Here is a 22,355-nt window from a genome sequence, read left to right as displayed (position 1 = left end):
ATAAAGAGACATCTGTAACTTTAGTTATAGAAAATTTTTTTTTTCAGGACTCAATAAGTTTATTAGGGGTAGTTGTCATTTTGCGATGTTCAAGTTTACTAATGTTTAATTAAAAGAAATTATTTTGCTTAAGGTCTTCTCATATCCTGCTGAAGATTTGTAGGGCAGACTTATTTTCCTTTATTGACTCATTTAGGACTTGGATTCTTTTAGCCAGTCCCTCTCCGTTTGTTTGGCTGGTAGACTGGGACTAACGGAACTCCGCGTTCAACTTTGAAAAAAGTGTAACATTTTCTTCTAAATTTGTCTTTACTTTTAATTCACATTTTTTTCCATTTTATTACATAAATACTATCTCAATTATAAACTGACACGTTTCAATTCCGTCTAGTGTAACTTGTAAATGGACTTTCCTTATCTTATTTGAAAGATTGTTAAAAGGCTTCTTCATCATAACCACTTCTATGTTTAGTCAACTCTTGGGTATCATCCTATCACATTGGAATGAAAGTCTACCCTGAGCGAGTCTAAGATTTTGAAAAGGCTTCAAAGATTTAACCACATGTCAAAATAATCATATTTCACGACTCATTTCGGAGTTGATATTACAGATCAAGATTCAGCGATGTTGGAGTATAAGCTTCATCCACAAGCCTTTCGTCCCGGAACACAAAATAGATAAAAACAATTTGTATTATTATTCTACATTAAAATCACAGGACGAACGTGCATATAATAAAAGGCGGACGTGCCAAACAGTAATAACACTTTCTCTTATCATAACTACGTAAGAACTTCCAGTCATTCAAGTATTTAATTCTTATAAACGCAAGATTTTTATCTAAATGTGAAAAATAAAACTTTGATGCGACACTCAAGGGTCAGGGCACCTTCCTGTTCACTCTGAGATGGCCCCACACAGACACGATCCCATTAACTTTTTTGTCATTTACTTCAATGTCGAAGTAATTCTTCTTAATTCTTTTTTGTTTCAACTAAATTGTTTTATTTTACTGCAAAGCAAGTCTATTTGCTTTTAACTTTATTCATCATCTTTTTCCATAGTTTTTTTTTCCAAGCGAGAGAACCCAACTTCACCAGCCTTTAAAGTTACTAAAAGGTTTCCTCGCCATTTTTCCATATTCATTGTTGGCAATTATTGTCTATTAATTTCTCCATTTAAAGCAAAATGAAATAAATAATAACATAAAAAGTCGTTTAACTAATTCAACAAACTCAAAATATAAGACTAAACTGTTGGCAATTGTATGTAAGAGAATTGATTACGAATAAACTTATCAATAGAAAAACTCGGTGAAAGCTAAATAAAAGACTATATTCGAATTTCCAAAACGCCTTACTTACTAAATGAAGAAATATGTAAAGGAGGTTTTACTTCCATGAGAAAAACTGGTCATTTTCATTTCGACTGCTTCGCGCTAACCCTCCTAGGTAACTCGGGCAACTCTTGGGCAACTCGGAAATTGCGTGCAACATAATAGCGCTGATCACTTAACTCCGTTTGACCAGCATTCATACATCTTGAACTTTTAAGATTTTTCCTTCGACTTCCGTATTTCTGTCTGTCAAAATGAGTTGAAATGCTGAATGTTAGTGTTCAGTTTTCTCAGTTTTCTTCATGCTGGTTGATTTTCTCGTTGCCAACACTACAAGGGAGGAAGGGAGGAATATTGCAATAACTGCAAGGGGGGGGGGGGGGCTACAGGACAGGATAAAATGATATGTGGCTTTTTCTAAACTAGCGCTGATGCTTGGTCAGAATTGCGATATATTTCATTTAAACCAATCAAGATCATCATCTTCATCATCATCAAATAACGGCGGTGGCACAGCACGGGCCGGTGGAGAATCCTGGGGAAAAAATCACACTTTATGTTAGTTTTATTCCACATATTTTCCAAACAATTCGATAATATTTTAAGCAATAGTGTTTTGGTCTCTTTTGATATGTCTTGGTCGGGAGTGGTTCACAAAATTTGAATAGTTCATGATTTCTAATCACAGCTAATACATACGAGTGTCAAATTGACGACTAAAGTCGCATAAAAATTCGATACCCGCCACTCGCCGGGTATTATACAGGTGGGGAGAATTGGGGCGGGGGGGGGGGGGGGGGGGTGGGAGAGGAGGGGAGGGGAGGGGGAGGCATCCAGGCAGAGAATTGAACGGATTTGAGATGATGTTCAGGTAAACCAGAGTATAACATAAGTTGCCTCGGTTGAGTTCAAACACGCAATTATAAGCTACCGGCTTTTCCTCTTCTTTTTTCTTTGACAAAGATCCAAACGTAAATTCCACATCGTCATGTTCATCGTCACCAAACAGTCTGATGAAGAAAAGCAAAAGAGTATACATCTGTTGAAGAAGACTTTCTCAGAGTGGACCCTAAGAAACTAGCCTTGTCTGGCTCAACGTCTTATCACATTACTCCTTCGTATTACTTAAATATAGCACAAGAGTGGACATTCACGAAGGGCGCCTTCTTGTCCTCTGCCTCTCAATATAATTGGAATTTGAAGTGTATATTTTGAGGGAAGGACAAGGGCAGAACCTTGAAAAAAACCTTGGAGCAGGGGCAAGAACCAACAATCAACTCAAGGGAGTTTCAAAGCTGACCTATCGAACGTTACACTTCGTCGGAGTGAAATGACGATGTGGAAGTAACTCTGACGAAGGGCTAACGCACGCAACGTCTACTTTGAAACTCTAAAAGGTGGCCAATTTCCGTTATTAATTCAGTTGATAATACTTAATTACCCTGTTATACTATCCCACCGACGCAGCACCAACCTTTCTTTAGAAATTTATCCCCCAATTTAAGGGAATCGAGCCCAGGCCACAACCAGCCCTATGTATTCCATGTGTGTCAGCGGGAGAAGCGCTGGTATAACAGTGAGCGTGCTAGACTCCGGGTCGAGGGTTCGGGTTCGAGGCGCACACAGGTCATGAAACTTTACTCTCACGGTGCCTCTTCACTCAGGTGAGAGGTGTCGGCGAAAGACACCGAACCCTTCAGTCAAGACTACCATCATATATTTCAACTAACAAGACATGTACTTACGATTTAAGTTTAACTTCACTCGGGGCCTCACTCTGAGATGTTGGCAAGAGTACATCTGTCATTACGGAAGAAAAACAATGCGAATGAGCGATACACGAGATCTTTATCCTTTCCTAAGCTATAAAGAGTGAGCTGTCCTTGAATTCAATAACAAGCACAACCGCAACAAAGATGAATTTGAATAAATACATGCGGTTTCATCCTTCGGCTTAATGGCGCCTAAGGTCTAACCGATTTATCCAAGGGTAACAAATGCAGTATCGAGCAAACAGTTGACGAGAAGATATATTAAAAAATCTGGATCATGGTTTCTCTTTTCTAGATCAGAAAAATCTAAGGTTACTTTTTTTCAAAACATCATCGTCCGTTTGGTTATCGATAAAGAAAAGGTTAATAAGTTCTCTGTCATTTCTACCTTGTGTCTCTTGTTCTTCTTTACGTTGCTCAGAGACGCCAAAAGCATCTTCTACGCTTTCTGATACAGATGGCACAACCTTTTCCGAAGTATCGGCTCTAGCGTCTTCATCTGTCTCCGCAGAAAGTTCTTCTAAAGAAGGAACATCTATTTGATTTCCTTGAAATGAGTCCTCGGAAGAATTGTCTAAATTGTCAGTGTTTTCATTGATTTCTCTATCGTTAGAGCTTTCTAAATGACCATCTACATCATCTACAGCTACAGAATCCACTTTTTCTTTGATTTCACCGTTGTGTGCTAAATGCTCGGTTCCTTCATTTTTCATTTCATTGGACTCTATTTCATCTTTGCTTTGTTCAACGACAGTTCCTTGGAATCCTTCTCGCTGGTGGTAATCAGCCTCCTCTGTAACGGACTCTTTACTTTCCTTCTCTTCATCTCTTTCATCTTCATCTCCTTCATCAACACCTTGAAAAGTTTCCTCAGGTTTCACTTCCTCCTCTGATTCTTCTTGGTCTTCTTCTCTGTTCTCTTCTTTCCTTGCTGCTTCTCCACCCACAAGTGTCTCTTCTTCTTTTCCTTCTTCTTCCTCTTCTTCTTTCTCCTTCTCTCCTTCTTCTTCTTCTTCTTCTTCTTCTTCTCCATCTTCTTCATCTTCTGCTTCTTCTTCTTCATCCTCTTCCTCCTCCTCTTCTTCACTTTCTTCCGTCTTGGATGATTTTCCACTCACAAGTTTCATGGTCACCTCCTGTAACAAAAACAAACTTGCATCATCGGTAATTCATTCACCATGAAGTTCGCGACTCGTCCATTGGTTGATATCTACTGGATCATATTTACCAAACTTTTGCAAGAGGATACTTTTCCTCTTCTTGTTTTTCAATAATGTAACGGAATATCTTTTTAAGACACGACTAAATTCAAGGGACACAAACTTTGCCGGGTCTGAACGGAGCGAAGTGCTTTAATAGCTCTTCTGCTATTTTCACTGAAGGGACACCGCTACCAAGGGGACACTGTTTCCAGTGTCGAACGTGTCCCTTGGATGGAAGTTCCACAATAGCAGCACCAAATTTCGTACTCTATTTTGGTGAATGTGAAAAAATCACTCCGTTTTCGACTTCAGGTTAACAACACAATGTACTCTGTTCACTACTCACAAGATACTGCTATGCTATTTACTCCATTAGGAATGCAGCGAGAAACAAATAGCCAGAAATTTCCATTACAGGCATTAGTTTTTATCAAAAAGCAAACGGTCTGTGTTTATAACAAGGGCAGCCACTGAATTTTAAATCGAGCCTTTCCTTAACAATGATACACTTGCAACAGGATCAATTTGACGGATTTTTAACTCAAAAGGTTGACTGCGTGTCGACTGACTTTCTATTGACTCCTGTGTAAAACATTGCTCATACCTTAATGGTTTTAAGAATTACGGACATGACTTGCGAGCCTGTATAACTGTCGTCCGCTTCGAACTCACTTCTCAGCATATAGAACACCGTGTTCATAATACGTTTGACCTGTGTAATGCAAAAAGGTAATAAAAGTCAAAACGCATTGCTACCATAACGATTCCGGGCAAACTTCAGCGAAGGAATTGATATTGTTTACATAACATGCTAAAACGAACCTGTGACGTCCAAGTAAGCTAGAAGTTAAAAGCTTTTTGATTGAAATTCCGACTTACTTCATCAGTCACGTTGACAGAGGATTTTTCTTTGCTCGTAGCGCTCTGTTTCTTCCCTTCCGTCAATCCTTTACTGTATGCTTCTGAAACAGCAGATTCACGTTCCTGAAATGAAATTCAACACAACGATGAGACTAACAAATTATGTGAGGCCTTGTCTTCATGCAAACCAACACCGAATCCACCAGATGAAAAGGTTTGTCTGGAATCATCATCCGATTTAAGTAACAAAATTCTAGTAAGTTAGACAAACCTCTTCGGCGGAAGCCAGTTGCTCTTCATACTGTTCCTTCATTTTCAACGTCCTGGAGCGAACTTCTTGGTACTATTTAGTTGGACAAAACAAACAAAAATTTAAAAAAAGCCTCCTCAACAGTCGCAAGTCTGCATGAGTATTCAGGCGAGCCAAGGAAAACACTTCATTTTTTTTTCTCAGTTTTCCACCTGCACGTGACTCGACCTTCACGGTGGCCTCGTGCTTGACACCACCCCCTTGTGAAACGTAATTTTTCGCGTGTTCTGACGCTAGTTGATGTTGTTCTCCTTACCTTGGCCTGAAGCGCGATTAGCTCTTGTTCTGATGAGCGAAGTGCTTCTATCTGCGAATCTCTGTCACCTTGAGAATCCTGAAGACGCTTGTACTGTTATTTTATAAAATAAAAGGCAAACAACTCTTCTGAGATAATCACGAAAAAACTTCTTTCGGTCGGTCTTTTTCATTCTATCTAACGCCCTCACATCGCATAAATTTGTAAGACGTCGCCTTAATCTTCACCTTTATCTCTTTTTTTTTTTAGGCCAGATAACTTGGAAAGGTTATGATAACTAAAGGAGGGGAAGAGAATGTTAAAGGAAACGACAAAGAAGATAACATAGACTACATTCAAAACTGCTTCATGAGGCCAAATTAACAGTTTTTCATCTCGTTTATCTCTAATTTACAATCTATGTTAGGCTTCTTCATCCGAAGCCATAGCGGTTCTTCCTATGTGTTAAGTCGCCTTTTCTGTGTTTTCCAGTATAACCATACCAATATTATTTACTCTCCTTCAAAAGTTGAGAGCAGTTTTGAACATCATTCAACACCAAAATACCCCTACCTTTTCTCGTATTCCGGCGAGATCTTCTAATTTCTCTTGAAGGTCTTTGATCTTCTCTTCTTTTTCATCGTCGCCTGCTTTAAGCGTTGAAACCTTCAGGAAAACCAGGAAAACTGTCTGTTAACTTCAATGTTCTTTCGTTAACTGTGTCGATTCGAAGGTCGTATCGAGACACGTAAAAATGTCCGAAAACGATCAGATTGGACAGAAGTTTTAGCACTGACTTCACAAATTTATTTTGTACCACCCAAGAACACGAAATCTTAACAATATATCTGTTCTGAGCTCAATTTGCAGTAATCCCAACTAGTAAAAACAAACTTTCATAACCTTTTCTTGAAGTTCTGCCAATTTTTTTACTGTCTCTTCCTTTTCATCAGTAACTTCTTGGAATCTCCTTTTCCATTTCTCTTCCGTCTGTGCAACCATTTTTTCTGCTTTTTCTGTCCATCTCGTTTCAAGTTCTGCTTCCGCCTGAGCGACCTGAAAATAAAATCAGAACATTTGTCTTTTCTTCCCATCACACCATTGTCAAAAGATTGACCAGCCAACCTGCACCGTCATAGGTCTGTGAGGGGTCTGGCATGTGCCACAACACTCGCACGCCCTTTCAAACATCTCGCACTCTCGCATAACTTGTCGGCTCGAAACGCCGCGGGGTTTGTACATCTGTCTCAACATTAAATGTAAGCACTGTAAATCGGGATCAAAGCAAAAAACAAACATCAAATGCTAACCTGGTGCGCTGTGACTGTTCCACTTGATTGCTTCTCTTTTCTGTGTTTTTCCTTCAAAAATTTTATCTCCTCCTACCAGAGAGCAGAAATGTTACTGATCTAACACAATAGAATTTGTAATTGCTAGTTACAATGGATCAGCTTGCACATTACAGAACGACTAGGAGTATTACTACCAACACGGAATGGGATACTGGTCCATCGTGGACCAGCACCTAGCATTTAATAAACTTTGCCAACCACACTCAGTACACCTTTAAACTCCTGAGGTAGAGAGGGACACCGTGGGAAAACAGTGTCTTACCCAACAACACAAAGATCTTAGCCCAAGGCCCTGACCCAGGACTTGAACCCAGTCCTCTCAATCCAGAGTCTAGCGCGGTAACAACTAGACCGCTGCCTATCCCATAGGAATCAAAAGCACTTACAAAAATTAACTCAATTAACTTATTCACTTCCAATAATAGTAATTCTCGTTACTATCTGCCATAAATTGATGCTGGTTCAAATAATATCCCTTAATTGACATTTTTTCCGAAATGTCATTACCTTTCTGCTTGACAGTGTGCCGATATTACAAAGAGAAACCACATCTTGGTCACACCTGAGTGTCAAATTGTTAATCCATGATACTTGCCCTTCTGTGGGAACTAGTAACACTCAGATGTTGACGTGATCCTGAGCTGAAGCCTAAAAACTTTTTCAGTTACCTCTTGCTGTGATCGCAGATCTTCTAGTTCTTCCTCGAACTTCTTCTTGTCGGCGGCATGTTTCTTTTTTCGATCTGTTAAACCCTGAAAAGAAAGACAAAAATATCAAGTCATTCACTGCGCAAACAGCTGTAGCGAGGCTAAATCACATCAGTAAGTATATATCTGGCGTCAAGTTTTATACCAAACGCAGTTGACTGTTCCTACCTTTTCCAAACTTTCTTTTTCATGTTTCAAATCATTCAACTCCTCTTCAATGTGCTCCACTTTGCTTTCCAGTCTTTTCCTTGTCTGTTTTTCCTCTTTAAACGACTGCTTCAGTTTATCACTCTCTTCTGCACTTTCTACAGTCACACGAGAAAAACAATCCATAAAAAATACGCCTGGATTTCCTGACCTCGCCATGCAAGGCTTACACATAGAAGAGAGCAAGATGGGAAAAAAACAGCTACGTAAAGAATTTATTCAATCTGGAAAGCATCAGACACGTCATAATTTGAAGAGGTAAGAGGGAGATAAAATAGAAAGCTGGTAACTGGAGACGATAGCTCTGGAATCGTTGTTATTTCCCTGTTCGATAGATGGGAACTCGAACATCTATTTTCTTATAGAAAAGATAAGAAGTCTCTTTAAATTCTTTCTTCAACAAGATGGGTATTAAAATAATTTGCCAAATTCCAAAATTTTCCTCCAAGTTAGCGGCATATGGACACACATTTGGTATGAATTACTTTACGTACAGGCTTGATCTGTGTCAACCATTCGAGAACACTTCTCATTTCCAAACCAACCTGTGTGCGAATCTTTAGCTCGCATCAGGTCATTTCTGTATTTTTCAGCTTCTGATGTCGCCTTGCTGAGATGACCACTGAGCTCTGCTTCCCTCTGACGGAGTAACGCTACTTCGTTCTGTAGAGCTGCCAAATGTGTCTTGGCTGATGTTAGCTCGCTGCTCATGGTGATCTAAGAAACAAACGACAAACAATTTAGAGATAAACAATACAATTTGGATATCAAACTACGCTCCTAGACATAATGAGTTGGACCTCTTCTCTGGATCAATGTCTATGATGTTCTTTCACCCCTCTCCCCCTTACAATCTTGTTAATTGCTAATGTTTCTATGCCATCTTGCAGACCAACATTGGGGGGGGGGGGGGGGGGGGGGAGAAAGGGGAGGCAGGAATTGTCCCAACAACGCTTTCTGAGATATTCCACCCAACATAACAGAGAAAATGAGTTTGCAGATTACCTTTTCTTGTTCTAGCGATAACACCCTTGCTTGTGACTGTGCTGTGTTCACTTGTAAAGAATCACTCCTTTGTTCCAACATCGTGTTGCTATGTTCAACAAATCTGAAAATCATAACACAACCACACGTTACTTCCTGAGTTTATAAGGCGAGAGTTAATAAAAAAAAGGAAATTGGAATGGGCTCATATACATGCATCTGTCAACTTTTTGTATTCTGGGAATTAATGCGACTAAAAAATACCTCTGACTCTTTTGCAGTAACTCTGATATCTTGTCATTCAGCGTCTCAATCTTTCTGGACTTTTCAGCACCTTCAGCTTTTAACTTTTCATTTTCCTAGAATCATAGGGAATGAGATTTTATAAAATGAATGTACCTAGATTGCCTTACTGACAAACTCAGTGCGGACAATGTGCATGACAAGTTGTCTAATGGTCCTTGAACTCCAGATAATGACGCAAAATTCCGCAAAGAGGTTTCCTCTTTAAAGATCGAAAATAGTCCTCTCGGTACGACTACAACCCTCCTTAAATTAATGCTGATTATCGATAGGAAAAGTCACCCTCCCCCATTGTTTTTTAAATAATGTAGCTTGTTCTGTGATTGGCCGGCTTTCTGAAGGACACAAAATGTCCCTCCTGCCCTCGTTGCATATAAAATACTTGGCACAAATTATTGCCATGAAATATACTTACTGGTATACCTATTAGCATCTGGAGGCACGGGTTACAATCCCGTCAAAGTCTGAAGTTTAGTCAAGCTTTGTTTCTTCACCGGGCCATTTTAGAGTACTTAGTTGCTAAGCCTTTGATTTAGAGTGAGGCTGAAGGTGACCTTGCTGTGATAGAGACCAGTATCTCGTTAGCATGAAAACAAAGTAATTTGCATTTGATTAGCAGCAAGGTTTGTATCATAACAAGGTCACCCTTAGCCTCAATCCTGTTCAAAGGCTTGGCAACCAAGCACGCAACTGTAAGTGGACTATTGCTTAAATCTGTGAGGATAACGGCTTTATTTGAAAGTCTGTTCTCCAGCAAAGCAAGATATTGGCCGCAGTTCAACAGTAACTTGACAACCTAATAATTTTATTTCACTTACATGTGCATCAAAATCATACTGAATATGCGATATGTTGAAGGTTGGCACGAAAAAGTACCAAAAATAACGCATATTTGACCAAGTTAGTCTAATGTATTACCTGCACTATTCTGGTGATGTTGTGAACTAAAACAGCAGCTTCCATTGCCGCTTGTGGATTACCAAAGGCACCGATTCCCATCTGACCAACTTGTGTTAGTTGTCCACCATGCTGTGCTGTGTTCTGCTGATGACGCTCAACCTACGACAAAAATCGCCCGAAAATTTAGTTTCTGGTAGCTGTATTGAGTCACGTAAAGACTTCGATAGAACGAAGTTTAAAGATCATACGGAGCAGGAGTGTACTTACTGTTCATTCAAAAGTTCTGCTAAGAGGATGCAAATTGTGAACATTTCACTTCACGATATGGTGCTCGAGATAAAATCAAAACATTTTTATATTGATATTTCATGCATCGCAGTGCTGCAATGCCAACCTACTTATTTCAAAAGAAGAGAAACTATACGAACAAGATACTGATTGGGAAACAAACAATAATTTCATACATGTAGTTTCTCATATCATAGGGCTTGAATTTATCCCGCTCCTGTAGAAAAAGGCATTGCTAAGAAACAAGAGCTTTCTAATAAATTATTCATCACTTTTCGACGAAGACAGGTTCAGGAATGAAATAATATCGTAACACCGATGATCAAGTAAGCTCACCTTGTTAGAGAGCTCGTCAATCTTGTCTGACAACTTGCCAATAGACATGCGTATTTCACCTTGCTGTTGCCGTGTCTCTGCCATAAGCACTGGGACCATTGCGTCATTAGCACTGGGCTGGGGTGGAGGGGCTGGGGGAGTAGGGGGTGGGACTGAATATGGTGCAGTGATTATCTGTGGCTGAGGTCCCATCATGGGATACCCCATGCTGGCTGGAGGCTACAGAATAAAACCAGAACAGTGGTTAACTTAATCTGTCATCAGCTACCTCTCTGATTTGCTCTGACGAAGGGCTAACATTCGGAACGTCAGCTATGAACCTCTTTACGGTAGCCAATTTCCATTTTCAACTCAGCTGATGAAACTGGTACCTGTATTGAGTCAATTTGAATTCAAAACATGTTTGCAGCTAAACTATTTTGTTGTATTCTCCACCGACGCAGCACCACAGTTTCTCTAGAAACATACCCCCTTCATTCATTTACCTCTCTAGTAAGCTCACTATCTCAAATCTTTGTTCCTCCCGTGGGATTATTCAAACGGCTGGTTATCAAACCTAGAACTGCATTTTTCTGAGACAGCAGACAAAGAATGACTTCTTTTCCTCATGAGCAAAATCTCATTTTCCACAGAGGGCGACTCAAAATCTTACGTTTTGCAATAACAGGGCAAAGAAGCAATTGCAAAAAATTGAAAACATGTTTGCAGCGATTTCTCTCGTCATTGTCCAAAACTAACTTCTCGGTAGCTCAAAATGTTTCACAAAACATAACCTAATCATATGTATCATATTTCAGACTAGCGTTTAACCTGTTTCAAATTTAACACATGAGGCGCCTTTTGACTTAGCTATAGGGCTCACTCTGCAATTTTCTTCTAATTAGAGCTTTTAAAGCATCGTCACTGTGAGCATCTTAACACACTGACTATGCAAAAATGAAGTCACTCTTATTTCACTAAGTCTGCTGAGGGCAAGAAAAACGGCTCTCAAAATAAGAAACTGTTGAAGCACAGCGCAGTTTTGTACAACTTGCTTGATGGATACTCTTGGAAACGAGATGTTTGTTATCATTGGTAACTCTAGGGCAATCTTAGGGCCTTTCTGCACTAGCGGACAAAACTAGAATTGTCCCGACAAAATCAAAGGACAAATTTTTGTTTCGTCTGGTGCATCCGCATGAAAAATTTCAAAGCCGTAAAATTCCTTCAGCGCCTAATCTGTTCATAAGACCAACCAGCATAGTTTGCCAAAGGATTCCACCTCCAATTTCCAGGATTTATACTAAGTCGTTTTAAAATTTTAGAATTTCCGAGTTTTGCTGCAAAAGACAATTTTTGCCTTTCGAGTAAACTGATCTCAGTTCAGTAACACGCTTGTCATAGCTTATACGACAAATGATTGACAAGTCTATCACGCTTTTGTTTTTGTAGTCGATTTTTCCATTTTTTTTTTAAACGGGACCAAAACTAATTTTGTCGGCGGTGCGTTTGAAGATTTTCCCGCCTCGGCTAAAATTTGCCGAGTCGCGACCAACCATCCCCACTTGTAAAATGTTGGTGATAACACAGAATTTGTCTGAATAAACAATTTTGCCGCTAGCGCAGAAAGGTCCTTAGACATAAACTTTTACTTTTACATTAAAGGTCTACCTAACTTATTAAAAAAACTTAAATAAAAGCAACACTTTCATAGGATAAAATCTGCTAGCTTTAAACAACTTCTTTTTACTAATTTTATTAAAACCAACCTGATACAAAGCAACTTGCTGATGTGGTGTGAAAGCTGGCTGCATCACTGGTTGTGGGTTCATGACAGTCTGTTGGATTGGCTGTGCAGGAGGCGTTGGATTATGGACTGGCTGATGGACCTCTGGGTGAACCTGAGGTACTGGTCGCGGAGGAGGATGGGGCTTGGAGCGAACATTAGGATGAGGGTTGGAACTAATGGCTGGTGGATTTGTTGTCTTCCCATCTGCTGTTTCTGGAGTACTGAACTCACCATGAGTTGGAATTTCCTATCAAATAATTTTAATAAACAATCAACACTATATCTTGAGAAAGACGTTTTTCGTCTCGTCACGAGCGTGGGACAAAGAAAAAAATCTGAGTCACTATGTGGAATCGAACCTCAGACCTTCGGATTCCGCGCTCCAATGCTCTACCACTAAGCCTTTTTTTAGTATGAGAAAAAGATTGAGTCTGTCCTCATTTTACATTGGAAAATACTCATTGTAGACTAAAAGCTTATTTATGTGCTTCAGAGGCAGTTAGAATTCTAATCAAACTATAAAGTTTGCTTCCATTCTCTTCCGTAACTTTTTGTCTGAGGTTAAAGACCAAATGTTTCATTTATTCATTCATAAATTAACATACTATTGCAGACGTATGACTATGATAGATACAATTGTTAGAGATGACTGTGTTACTTACCTGCTCCTGCTCTCCCAGTTCATCATTTTCAGGTTCGGCAACCACAGCTCCAGGCAGGGATAAAGGATTTTTTCCCATCTTGGACATCCGTGCAAGTAAACGAGCCTTATCTGTGTTTTTCCCTGGAGACTACACAACAGAGAGACAATTTGAGTCTGGAAAAGGGTGTGCTAGTCATGTATATCAGTATAGTAAGTATCGATTGGTAAATTCTCCCGAAGGGAGCAACACAGGAGGACTACAATCTCTTTGTTGAGAGGTCACCATGGCAACTGAGCCACAGCCCCCTTTCAAGTACCTGTAAAGATATCACTGCCACACTTTTACAATGGGCAAGAAACACTTTTACAAAATTAGGGAGGGAGGGAAGGAAGGGAATGAAACAGGCTCAAATGTATCTGTTGTAGCAGGGAAAATAAATTTTAACAAAAACATGCAGCAATGCCACTGCAAAACCCTTGCAAGTATGTTGAGTACCTGTCCCAAGATTAAACATTTGTGCAGAGCTACAACTGACAAATTTCTAATAGACTCTTATAACAAAACAATTAGCATGGTAAGTGGCATTGAAAGTTTCAATAACAAAAGCTTCATCAGATAAACAAACAGAGTACTGCCTGACCTGTGAAAGCTGTTCTGTGATTGACGCAGTTCTCCCTTTAATTCCAGAGTCTCCTGGGACACTAAGGATCACAAGTAGAACTGTTTAGCCAAAGGTAATTATTAACAGCCAAATAACCCTTGCCCATCAAACTGACATCATTTTTTTGCATAAAAGATCACCATGTTAACAAGCTTCTATGACTCTGAGAAATAATCTTAAATTACCAATCTATGTACCTGTGTGGTATGCTCAATATAGTGCAGTGAAGAGATTAAGAAATGAAATGAAGTGATTTTCACAGAGCCTCGTCAACTTACACAATATCATGTCACACCCTTTATTTCCATGGTGAGATTACACTGCACACTTTTCAATAGATAATTTTGTGTTACCTTAGTGACGAAACAGAATCTGTAGACTTTTTTCTTGTGCCAGAAGGCTCAGACAAAATGTCAGGCAGTTGATCAGTATTTTGTGCTGGAGAAGGTTCATGAACTGTCATTGGAGATTCATTGGACTCTCTACTGGACTTAATCTGTTGACAAATGATCTCAATCAATATATGAGTCAACAGCACTATGTCTTGTTTTTCATGAAAAAAAACTCAGGGATATTTTTTCTTTGCTTGATATTACTTGAATGTTAAATTATTATTGTTTTTGTTATTACTATTACTATCACTGTTGTTATCACGGTTATCATAACTTTTACTTCTAATCAGTATCTTGATGTAACTGTAGGGATGTTTGTAATTTGGAAGTATCTTAAAAATACATACCCTTAAAACCTCTACTTCAAACAAGAGAGAGGAGTTAGGAGGCACTCTGGAAGGTACACCCTGCAAAGAAACACACATGATCAATGTTTGCAATGAATGCAGAGAAAATTATCTTCAAGTTCAATAGGAGAATATTAATCATTAGAGTTAACAAAAACTAAGTGAACTACATTATGTTTTTTTTTTACTGTCAATTATTGTACTTGTATCATCATTCAATTACAATGAATCCATAATATTGTATTAACCCTTACACTCCCAAGATCTCACTGTTTAGTTGGTCAAACTGAGTATTCTCATTACCTGCTTGCCTTATAATGACAGAGTTCGACAAGGTGAGGGAAACCAGTTCTGTTTACAATTATCAGAGTTGAGAGAAACCAAGGGTTGGTGAATTTCACACTCCCCTTTAGATTTAAAATGTTTAACTTAAGATCTGACCTTTTCTCCATAAGCCAGAGCAGAGGGAATGGCAATCAACCTCTTTCCACCTTTTTTCATGCCTATCACTCCTTGCTCCCATCCCTAAAGAAATTTAAAATGTTTCAACACAGTTCAAAACAATGTCTTTACCATGACAGAAAATATGAACATTGAAAGCCAGTGCAATAAATATTTCCTGGAGTATAACTCAAGTCATAAACTTAACCCCTTGACTCCTGAGAGTAACTAGCATCTTATTTCTCCTTACAATATCACCACTGAATCACAGATTAAGGTCATGAGAATAAAGGAAATGATCACCAATTAAAGTAACTCTTGATTGTTTAACAATCGTTAGTACCTTGGAAAACACATAAAAAACAGTATGGAGGATAAACATACTGATGTTGGGGTGTATGAAGGAAAGATTTAAAAAAAGAAAGAAAAAAGAAAGAAAACAGAAAAGGCATACAGATGAGAACTAGAACATGGATAGACAGATGGATGAGAAGCATCCAAACAGACAAACTGAATGAACAGAACAAGGGACTCTAACAGTTCAGGGAGACTTAATATATGAAATTACTGTACTGTGTGTTGTCTGTGTACCTTGATAACTTTTCCTTTCCCTGTTTTGAATTTGAATGTTTTATCTGTCTCAGTGTTGCTGTCAAAAACCTAAAAATTAAAAAATTAGTTCCAGTGACATGCATTTTACAGTCAGTAGAAATTACACAAGATTGATTGAAGTAAAAATTTACTTTTCCAAAACTGTTATTAGTCCATAACCATCCAGTGTACTTGACTTCTAAAGCATCCCCTAGTTCAATAGCCTGAAGGCATGATACAAAAACAAAAGTGAGTATTTCTTTCGAAATTGCAGTTATAGGTTAGTACTCTTCAGTTAATACACCACTTTCAAAAGGTCACAGGGGTCAAAATAGGACAATTTGGGAAGTTGCCTTGTTTTGAATGATCAGGGAAAATATTTATTGGCTGCAAATTGTTTGTCACCAGTAGTACATCACAAACAGAAGTTGCTGTCTCACACACTATCAGTTGAAATCTTATTATGACCTTTGAACTGCCTCCAATTGTCAAAAACAGGTTTGAAAATCTTCCTAAAAATTTGTTTCATAATTTAAACCTTAGAATACACATAGTTTTAGGGAGCCATTCATGGTTTTAAGCACAATAATGGGTTTTTTTGCGATTAAATACATTTTAATAGTTGAGTAAAACTGATTGATATAAGATCCCTTTTACTCCGCATAACCCCCTTTTTCAGGGTGGATTCATGGCTTGTGCTTGAGTACTTGATCAGGGAAAACTAAACAGTAAAATATTTCTCAAAAGAACATCTAGAAAATAAAAACTTATTTGACCACTAGAGCAGTCATTTAGCTGCCTAATAAGACATGATGTCCCTTACCTGTCCATCACCAGGGGAGAGATCTTGCGTGCAAAGATTTGATGAAGCAGAATTGAATTTTGATAACCCAACCTGTAAATCAATTCCAACAGGACAACTGTATTCCTTCTCCATTAATTTCAAAAGGTCATTGTGGCTTCTTAGCTGCTCCACTTTAAAACTAATTTTCTCTTTATTTGCTTTACCAGTAACCCACACTTGTCATGTTATGATACAGACAAAACTATATTTTCACAGCATAAATTCCAACCACTAAGAAACAGTTTCATGTCTGTCAAAATCCAATAAGTCTTACAGTAGTTAATTGCCAAAGCATTCTTTGGGCATTCTGCCAGGATTAAAATCTACTGTTATGCACCTTTCAAATCCAACTTCCGGCACTAATCTTTGAAAACTTAATTTTCTTTAAACCCTGATTTTACCCTGTCTTCTGCAATTCCAACACCAAATTTATTCCATCAAAATGCTAATTTTACTTGTTTGCAACCTTAAGATCTTGATTTTTCCTATTTCTTGAAAGGTTAATCCATGGCCGTAGTTCAAATGAACATGAAGGAAAACTCACACACAGTTAATTGTCATATATAAAAGCACTTTTTGATTGAGTTATATAAAACCAAAACCTAAGTGCAGATCATGTTAAGGCCAATCAGAAAAAAGGAAAATACCTTTAACCCTTTAATTCTCAAGATGTCATTAGTAATTCTCCTTACTGTCTGCCTTACAGTTTATATGACAGTGTTTTGGAGAATTTGGAATTAGATCAACCAATAATACCCCAATTAATATTTTTCTTTATTCTCATTACTTGTCTGCTTGATATTGTAGATATGGTGTAAGAAGAATTTCTGTCTTGGTCACTAGTGGGACTTAAAGGGTTGAGAGCCAATGAAGACTCCAAGTAAAAACAACCAAACTGCTTAAAGTGCAGAAAACACATGCAACAAAGTTGTGACTGATTCTAGTTTTGTATCTGATGGTTGAGAGCATGGAGCTTGTTTCTGGACCAATCACAGAGCAAAGTAAAACAAAACCAATGGACACTCTCGTACAATCTCAGCTAACTAATTACCTGTTTAGCAAAATCTGTGATATTCTTATCCGATTCAAAATTAAGTGACCATGTCTGCCTCTGGTCATCATAAAAACTTGCATAATTACTTCCTTGAACCTAAAAAAAAAATATAACTGTTAAAACTACCGTCTGGGGAAATAAAAATACAAATGCTGAACACTTGAAAATTTACAATTTAACTAACATATCATACAATGTAATCCACTCATATATTTACCGTGAATGAAAAATTCCCATGAATTTTTGCTGTGGTCACTTGCTGTTGTTTTGAAGCATAAACCAGAATCCGGTACTACATTTGTAAAGAAATAATAGCACGATATATAAGTATTGGAATTTCCATTTTCCCTTATACATCATTGAGAGAGTAAAATATGTACAGCTAAACCCGTATTTTATGAACTTTCATGAACAAGTGTTATAAGTGCAGTAACAAGGCCAAGTCCTACATTAACTGTAAAATGGGTCTGTATTCAGTGAAGCCTTTTTTAACCCTGTGACCACAGAGAGTGACTTGCATCTAGTTTCTCCTTACAATATCACCCCTAAATAAACACTAAGGTAACAAGAAAAGAGGAAATGATCACCAACCAAGCTCTTGACTGTTAAGCTTAGCATGGATAACTTACATCATTTGCAGGATGATTGCCCAACACTGCAGCGCCCAGTTTTCCCTGACTAGCATATTGGCCATTGACACTAGAATGTGATATAACAGATGTTTAAAACTCTTTTGCAAGTCTGCAAAATTTTGTGTCAAAAAGTGCTGAAGAGAAACAGGGATTTACATACACAATACACTGAAGAGCCACTTACTATTTGTAGGCATGGACTGCAGTTGCAAACAAGAGTGTTGTTTCTCCACCACCAGCTGGCGCTGCTCCAGCTAGAGATAAACAATGGTATCAACAACAAGTGCATCACAAAATTATGCCAGATTCCTCAAGCTGTTCACAGTTATAGATCACAGAAAACGTCAAACGTCATGTGACAAGAACATCAGTATTACACTTGGCTGCCCCTCCTGTGCCACCTTTTTGTTCTTACCATATTTTGATGTCATCTGTGACCTACAAGGGACACATGACAACATGGAATTTATTTGGTAAAGAGATTCAAACCCTTAAAAAGACAGTTCTCTGAAATTGCACTCTCTTTTTTACTTTGATTTTACACATACTTTTAGGATATTCTACACTAAAATTATTGTTCAAATTTCAAATCCTTAACTGTTGAATTCAATTAATAAAATTGATTTACGCTCTGTAAGCTCCCCTTCACAAAAAAACGTAATATAAATATAATAATATGGTATTAACACTGACAACAGAATTAGTTGATACAGTGAAAATGTGCACAAAAAAAAAACCACTTAGCAGGGCACTACATTCGCTCTCAGCCTCTGGTTAATGGAGAGAAGTAATGGCAATGCACTTATAAAAAGAGTTGCTTTACCTTAGTTGTCATAACAGACATCCCGGTGAACGAAGTGACCGAAAAGAGGATAGCTGGAGGCTTGGAGCAAGGGGGAGGGGTACGAAAGAAAAAAGGGTTGCTGATCGGTTGTGTCACTTGTGCAAAATTACAAATTCTCATGTGTTTCTTTCTTTTGAGGTATTCTCAAAAGATCTACTTGAATTGCTTGATTCAGCGCGAAAAAATGACCACGCACTTCGTACATCGAGATCACGACAAAGTTGATTCGATTGTAACCGCACACCGCACATAAAAATGTAATTAATTAGCCGTTCACCTGGTTTCTCTTTCTTTGGCTGCTTAGGAGCAGTGTACGTCAAGGATTCATTCCCTCCTAAAAACGATGCTCTATCCTGACCAAATAACGATGCAAGCTTGGAAGAGCTATGCGAGATAAGAACACTGTCACGCGACCTCAATTTTCCGCCATCTTGAACTTCTACGATAACATGTGAAATGGCAAAAGACAGATTACAAAAGTAAATCAATTGCTCACCCTCCACGGGTCGGGGACATGAAATCTCCTTCGTCATCATCAAGAGGGGAAGAAAACATTCTGAGACGGGTAAGAAACTTATAGTAAACCTCCTAGGTAGATAGTTTTCGTTTAGTGATAGCGATTAGGAAACCGAAAGCTTCGTTTACTTCCTCATTGGAGGCTGGGTTCTAGTCTTGCGTCATACCGCTGAACAAGATTTCGTTAGTGACAGGAACGTTGATAGTCTTAGGTTGCCTAGGTTGTCATTCATTTTAGCTGAAATGTTGTTGTGAGAGAATAAATAACACATAAACATAGCCTAAAAAAGTCCTACCCCCCCCCCCTTAGGAGAATAGAATAACGATGATGATATTAAACAAAAAGCAGAAACATTTTCTTGAAAAAGAGAAGTCACGGTCCTGCGCCCAAGGCCCACCCAAGGAAGATCTACGCACAGTATCTCCAAACTTACTCTTCACTTCATTTGGTTTCTTCTTAAACGACGTCCTTCTTGGAGGTCTGATGTATTTCAGTCCAGGTGAATGGTCTTCGTCGATGCTAAGATCTGACTTGGTGGTTCCCACTAATCCGAATTCTTCTTGATCGCTTGCTGCGAAGTAATAATCAAGTGTAAAAGTATTCTTTGTCAAACACTACCGAATTTTCCATTGCGGGAATCTTAAAAAGAAAAAAAAACACCCGGCACAAGTTTAATAAGAGAAAGTTAAGAACAGAGTCGTCACTTTCCCTTTTCCATTTCTGTCTAAAAAAAAGTCATTCTGAAGTCTGATCACTTTGCTATAAAATTAAGCATAAAGCAAAAATAACAATACTCTTTTAGGCCATATATTATACCAGCCTAAGGAAAAATCGCGACAGTTTAAGGTCGTGTTTGAGATCTCAGGAGAAAAGGTTAGCAATGAACATTTAAAGGAACCCATAAAGGAAAAAAAGTGTTTTCGACAAATCGTGTTCAACAAGTTCAGGAAAAGGGGAGGACCATTCACAATGGCAAGCCAAACAACCTTTATAGAAAAGAGCATATAAGTCGTGATTTAGAGATAAGGAAATACGCTCTAACCGAAGTCGAGAACGTTATGTCACATCCATATAACGTACCGGTAGTTTTGTTCCGAGATTCTACACTGTGACTTGTTTAAGCAGTAACACAGTATACAATACAGTCCCTCCTTTTCGGTGAAGTCTTTCAAGCATGTCAGAAAAAAAATCAGTAACCAAAAAAGTGATGTCAGCTCTCTACTTTTTGTGCACCGCACTCCCAAAGTTTAGTGCAGCTGGTGAACAGTTTTTGTTTCAGTAAGTTTTTTGTACTCGCTCAAACAGAGGAACTACTCGTAATAAATAGCACATTTAACGTTAACTTAATATTTCTAACTTTGTACAGCGGTGTCACCAAGAATTTCATAGTCTTCGTAGGTTCCTTCGTACAACATGGAGTCCGCAGGAGCAACTGTGGCGATCCCATGAGAATCGTCAACTTTGGGAACATGTGATACCCAATCTGTGCACAAAACGAAACCCGAAATACATAGGGATAAGATAAATTAATTTTCTGTCACTTATTTTGTAGTCTGTAACATAATCCCGTTTCAAATCTTTTTGTTACCCGTACAACGAGAAAACCGTGACAACCGTGAAACCTGACAAAGGAACAAATATGTAAGCGATGTAACTCAATTGAAGAAAAAAACCTACTTCGATTCTAAACAAAACACAACTGACTAAGGATGACGTATTGGTAAGTACCTGTAAGATGAGCAAGTATCATAGGCTGTACGTTCCGCAACAATGTTATAAATTATTACGAAATACTTCGTAAATATTCTAAATTGAATTGATGAAATGTATTACCAAAATAGATACTCATCTTGACCAAGACTGTGGATTAAAAATGTTTTCTCATCTAACTTCAACGCCATAAACGAATGAAACAACTGATCACCGAGGAATCAGCTGAATAACACGATATACAGCACGTGAGAGCGACCAACACTACAAAGATCGATCAGCGATTCGAACTCACCTTTATTCTCCGAGACATGTTCGTTCAAACCATGTTCCTGTGTGAGGATTGAAGTATCTTCTTCGTGGCTGATTTCCACAGAGTCGACAAATCGTATGACGCTGTTTTCCTCGGCAATGCTTTCTACAGCCCCCATAAAGTACCCATATAAATCGACGGGGCTAATAAGCTGGCGAAAGATCTCATGTTTGCCGATGTGACCGCCAAATAAAAATAGATTACGAAATACCCAACAAGTTCGATATTGAACCGCGCGATTTGCGCACAAAGATTTTTGTCCTCGTCAAGAATTTCAAGAAAAACAGTACCTTAATTTTGGTAGAAGAAAAGTTTCTAATGAACCAGCGGTTACCGAAGCATGCTAATTGTAAACAGAAACAGCAATTTACATATTCGTCTTTCGTGACACAAAAGCAACGACTAGCATTGCGTGACGAGACTAAAACAATCTCTGACTTTTGAGATAAGTTTTTCCTAATACCATCCCACCGCAAGAAACTCAAATATAGAGAGCGAGTAAAAGCCCTATAGCCGGTGGTTTATAACTTGTTAAGGTCACCCTTGGAGCTAAAGAACACACTACTCACTGTGTTCCAAACAAAAAGATTAACAAGTACACAATCTGGATGGAAAGAAGCGCCACGGAAAATAACACTTCTAACGAAAACAGTCAGGACACATGAAATTTATTAGCCTCTTTAACCTGAGGTTACTGTGAGTCAAAAAAGACGAAACTGATTAATACTGTATAAAACTATTTCAAAACTATTTTCAAAAGTGGCATTAATCCAGCTATACATAAGTAATTTCAAACGAATCAT

At 38.4% G+C, this 22,355-nt stretch overlaps 1 protein-coding gene across 3 annotated transcripts; it reads right to left on the bottom strand.

Moving 5' to 3' along the window:
* Positions 1-246: 246 nt before the first annotated feature.
* LOC131778732 (FK506-binding protein 15-like) lies at positions 247-22,354 on the bottom strand. 3 transcript variants are annotated; one of them, XM_059095180.2, is made up of 35 exons: positions 21,535-22,354; positions 20,887-21,012; positions 19,963-20,100; positions 19,290-19,451; positions 18,353-18,422; positions 18,166-18,235; positions 17,754-17,828; positions 17,534-17,632; positions 16,462-16,533; positions 15,791-15,862; positions 15,639-15,707; positions 15,048-15,131; positions 14,607-14,666; positions 14,221-14,363; positions 13,847-13,907; positions 13,225-13,353; positions 12,543-12,809; positions 10,795-11,013; positions 10,189-10,329; positions 9,232-9,326; positions 8,989-9,091; positions 8,529-8,700; positions 7,945-8,081; positions 7,738-7,821; positions 7,028-7,099; positions 6,621-6,773; positions 6,291-6,383; positions 5,739-5,831; positions 5,444-5,515; positions 5,191-5,295; positions 4,916-5,023; positions 3,498-4,245; positions 3,083-3,137; positions 2,269-2,347; positions 247-1,872 (listed from the first exon to the last, which is right to left on the bottom strand). In XM_059095180.2, exons 1-35 carry the CDS (start codon positions 21,668-21,670, stop codon positions 1,795-1,797), a joined length of 4,440 nt encoding a protein of 1,479 aa, XP_058951163.2. In that variant the 5' UTR covers positions 21,671-22,354; the 3' UTR covers positions 247-1,794. The 3 variants fall into 3 exon arrangements, with proteins under 3 accessions (XP_058951163.2, XP_066020866.1, XP_066020867.1); XM_066164769.1 differs by lacking the exon at positions 21,535-22,354 and adding an exon at positions 21,363-21,435 and having other exon boundaries at positions 248-1,872; XM_066164770.1 differs by lacking the exons at positions 19,963-20,100; positions 20,887-21,012; positions 21,535-22,354 and adding an exon at positions 19,509-19,646 and having other exon boundaries at positions 250-1,872; positions 19,290-19,396.
* Between the last annotated feature and the right edge of the window lies 1 nt (position 22,355).

Source organism: Pocillopora verrucosa, chromosome 4 (assembly GCF_036669915.1).
Source record: "Pocillopora verrucosa isolate sample1 chromosome 4, ASM3666991v2, whole genome shotgun sequence".
In the NCBI taxonomy this organism is placed as follows: domain Eukaryota; kingdom Metazoa; phylum Cnidaria; class Anthozoa; order Scleractinia; family Pocilloporidae; genus Pocillopora; species Pocillopora verrucosa.
The sequence above is the reverse complement of the archived record's forward strand: the minus strand, read 5'-3'. Positions and strand labels throughout refer to the sequence as shown.

What these genes read in the sequence shown, in the direction of transcription:
- LOC131778732 (XM_059095180.2), bottom strand. Translation starts at nt 21,670, where the DNA reads ATGGGGGCTGTAGAAAGCATTGCCGAGGAAAACAGCGTCATACGATTT. An exon ending in TGGTGACACCGCTGTACAAA is followed by an intron (nt 20,101 to 20,886) that starts GTTAGAAATATT and finishes ATTACTTCGCAG; the next exon opens with CAAGCGATCAAGAAGAATTC. An exon ending in ACATCACCAGAATAGTGCAG is followed by an intron (nt 9,327 to 10,188) that starts GTAATACATTAG and finishes CTATGATTCTAG; the next exon opens with GAAAATGAAAAGTTAAAAGC.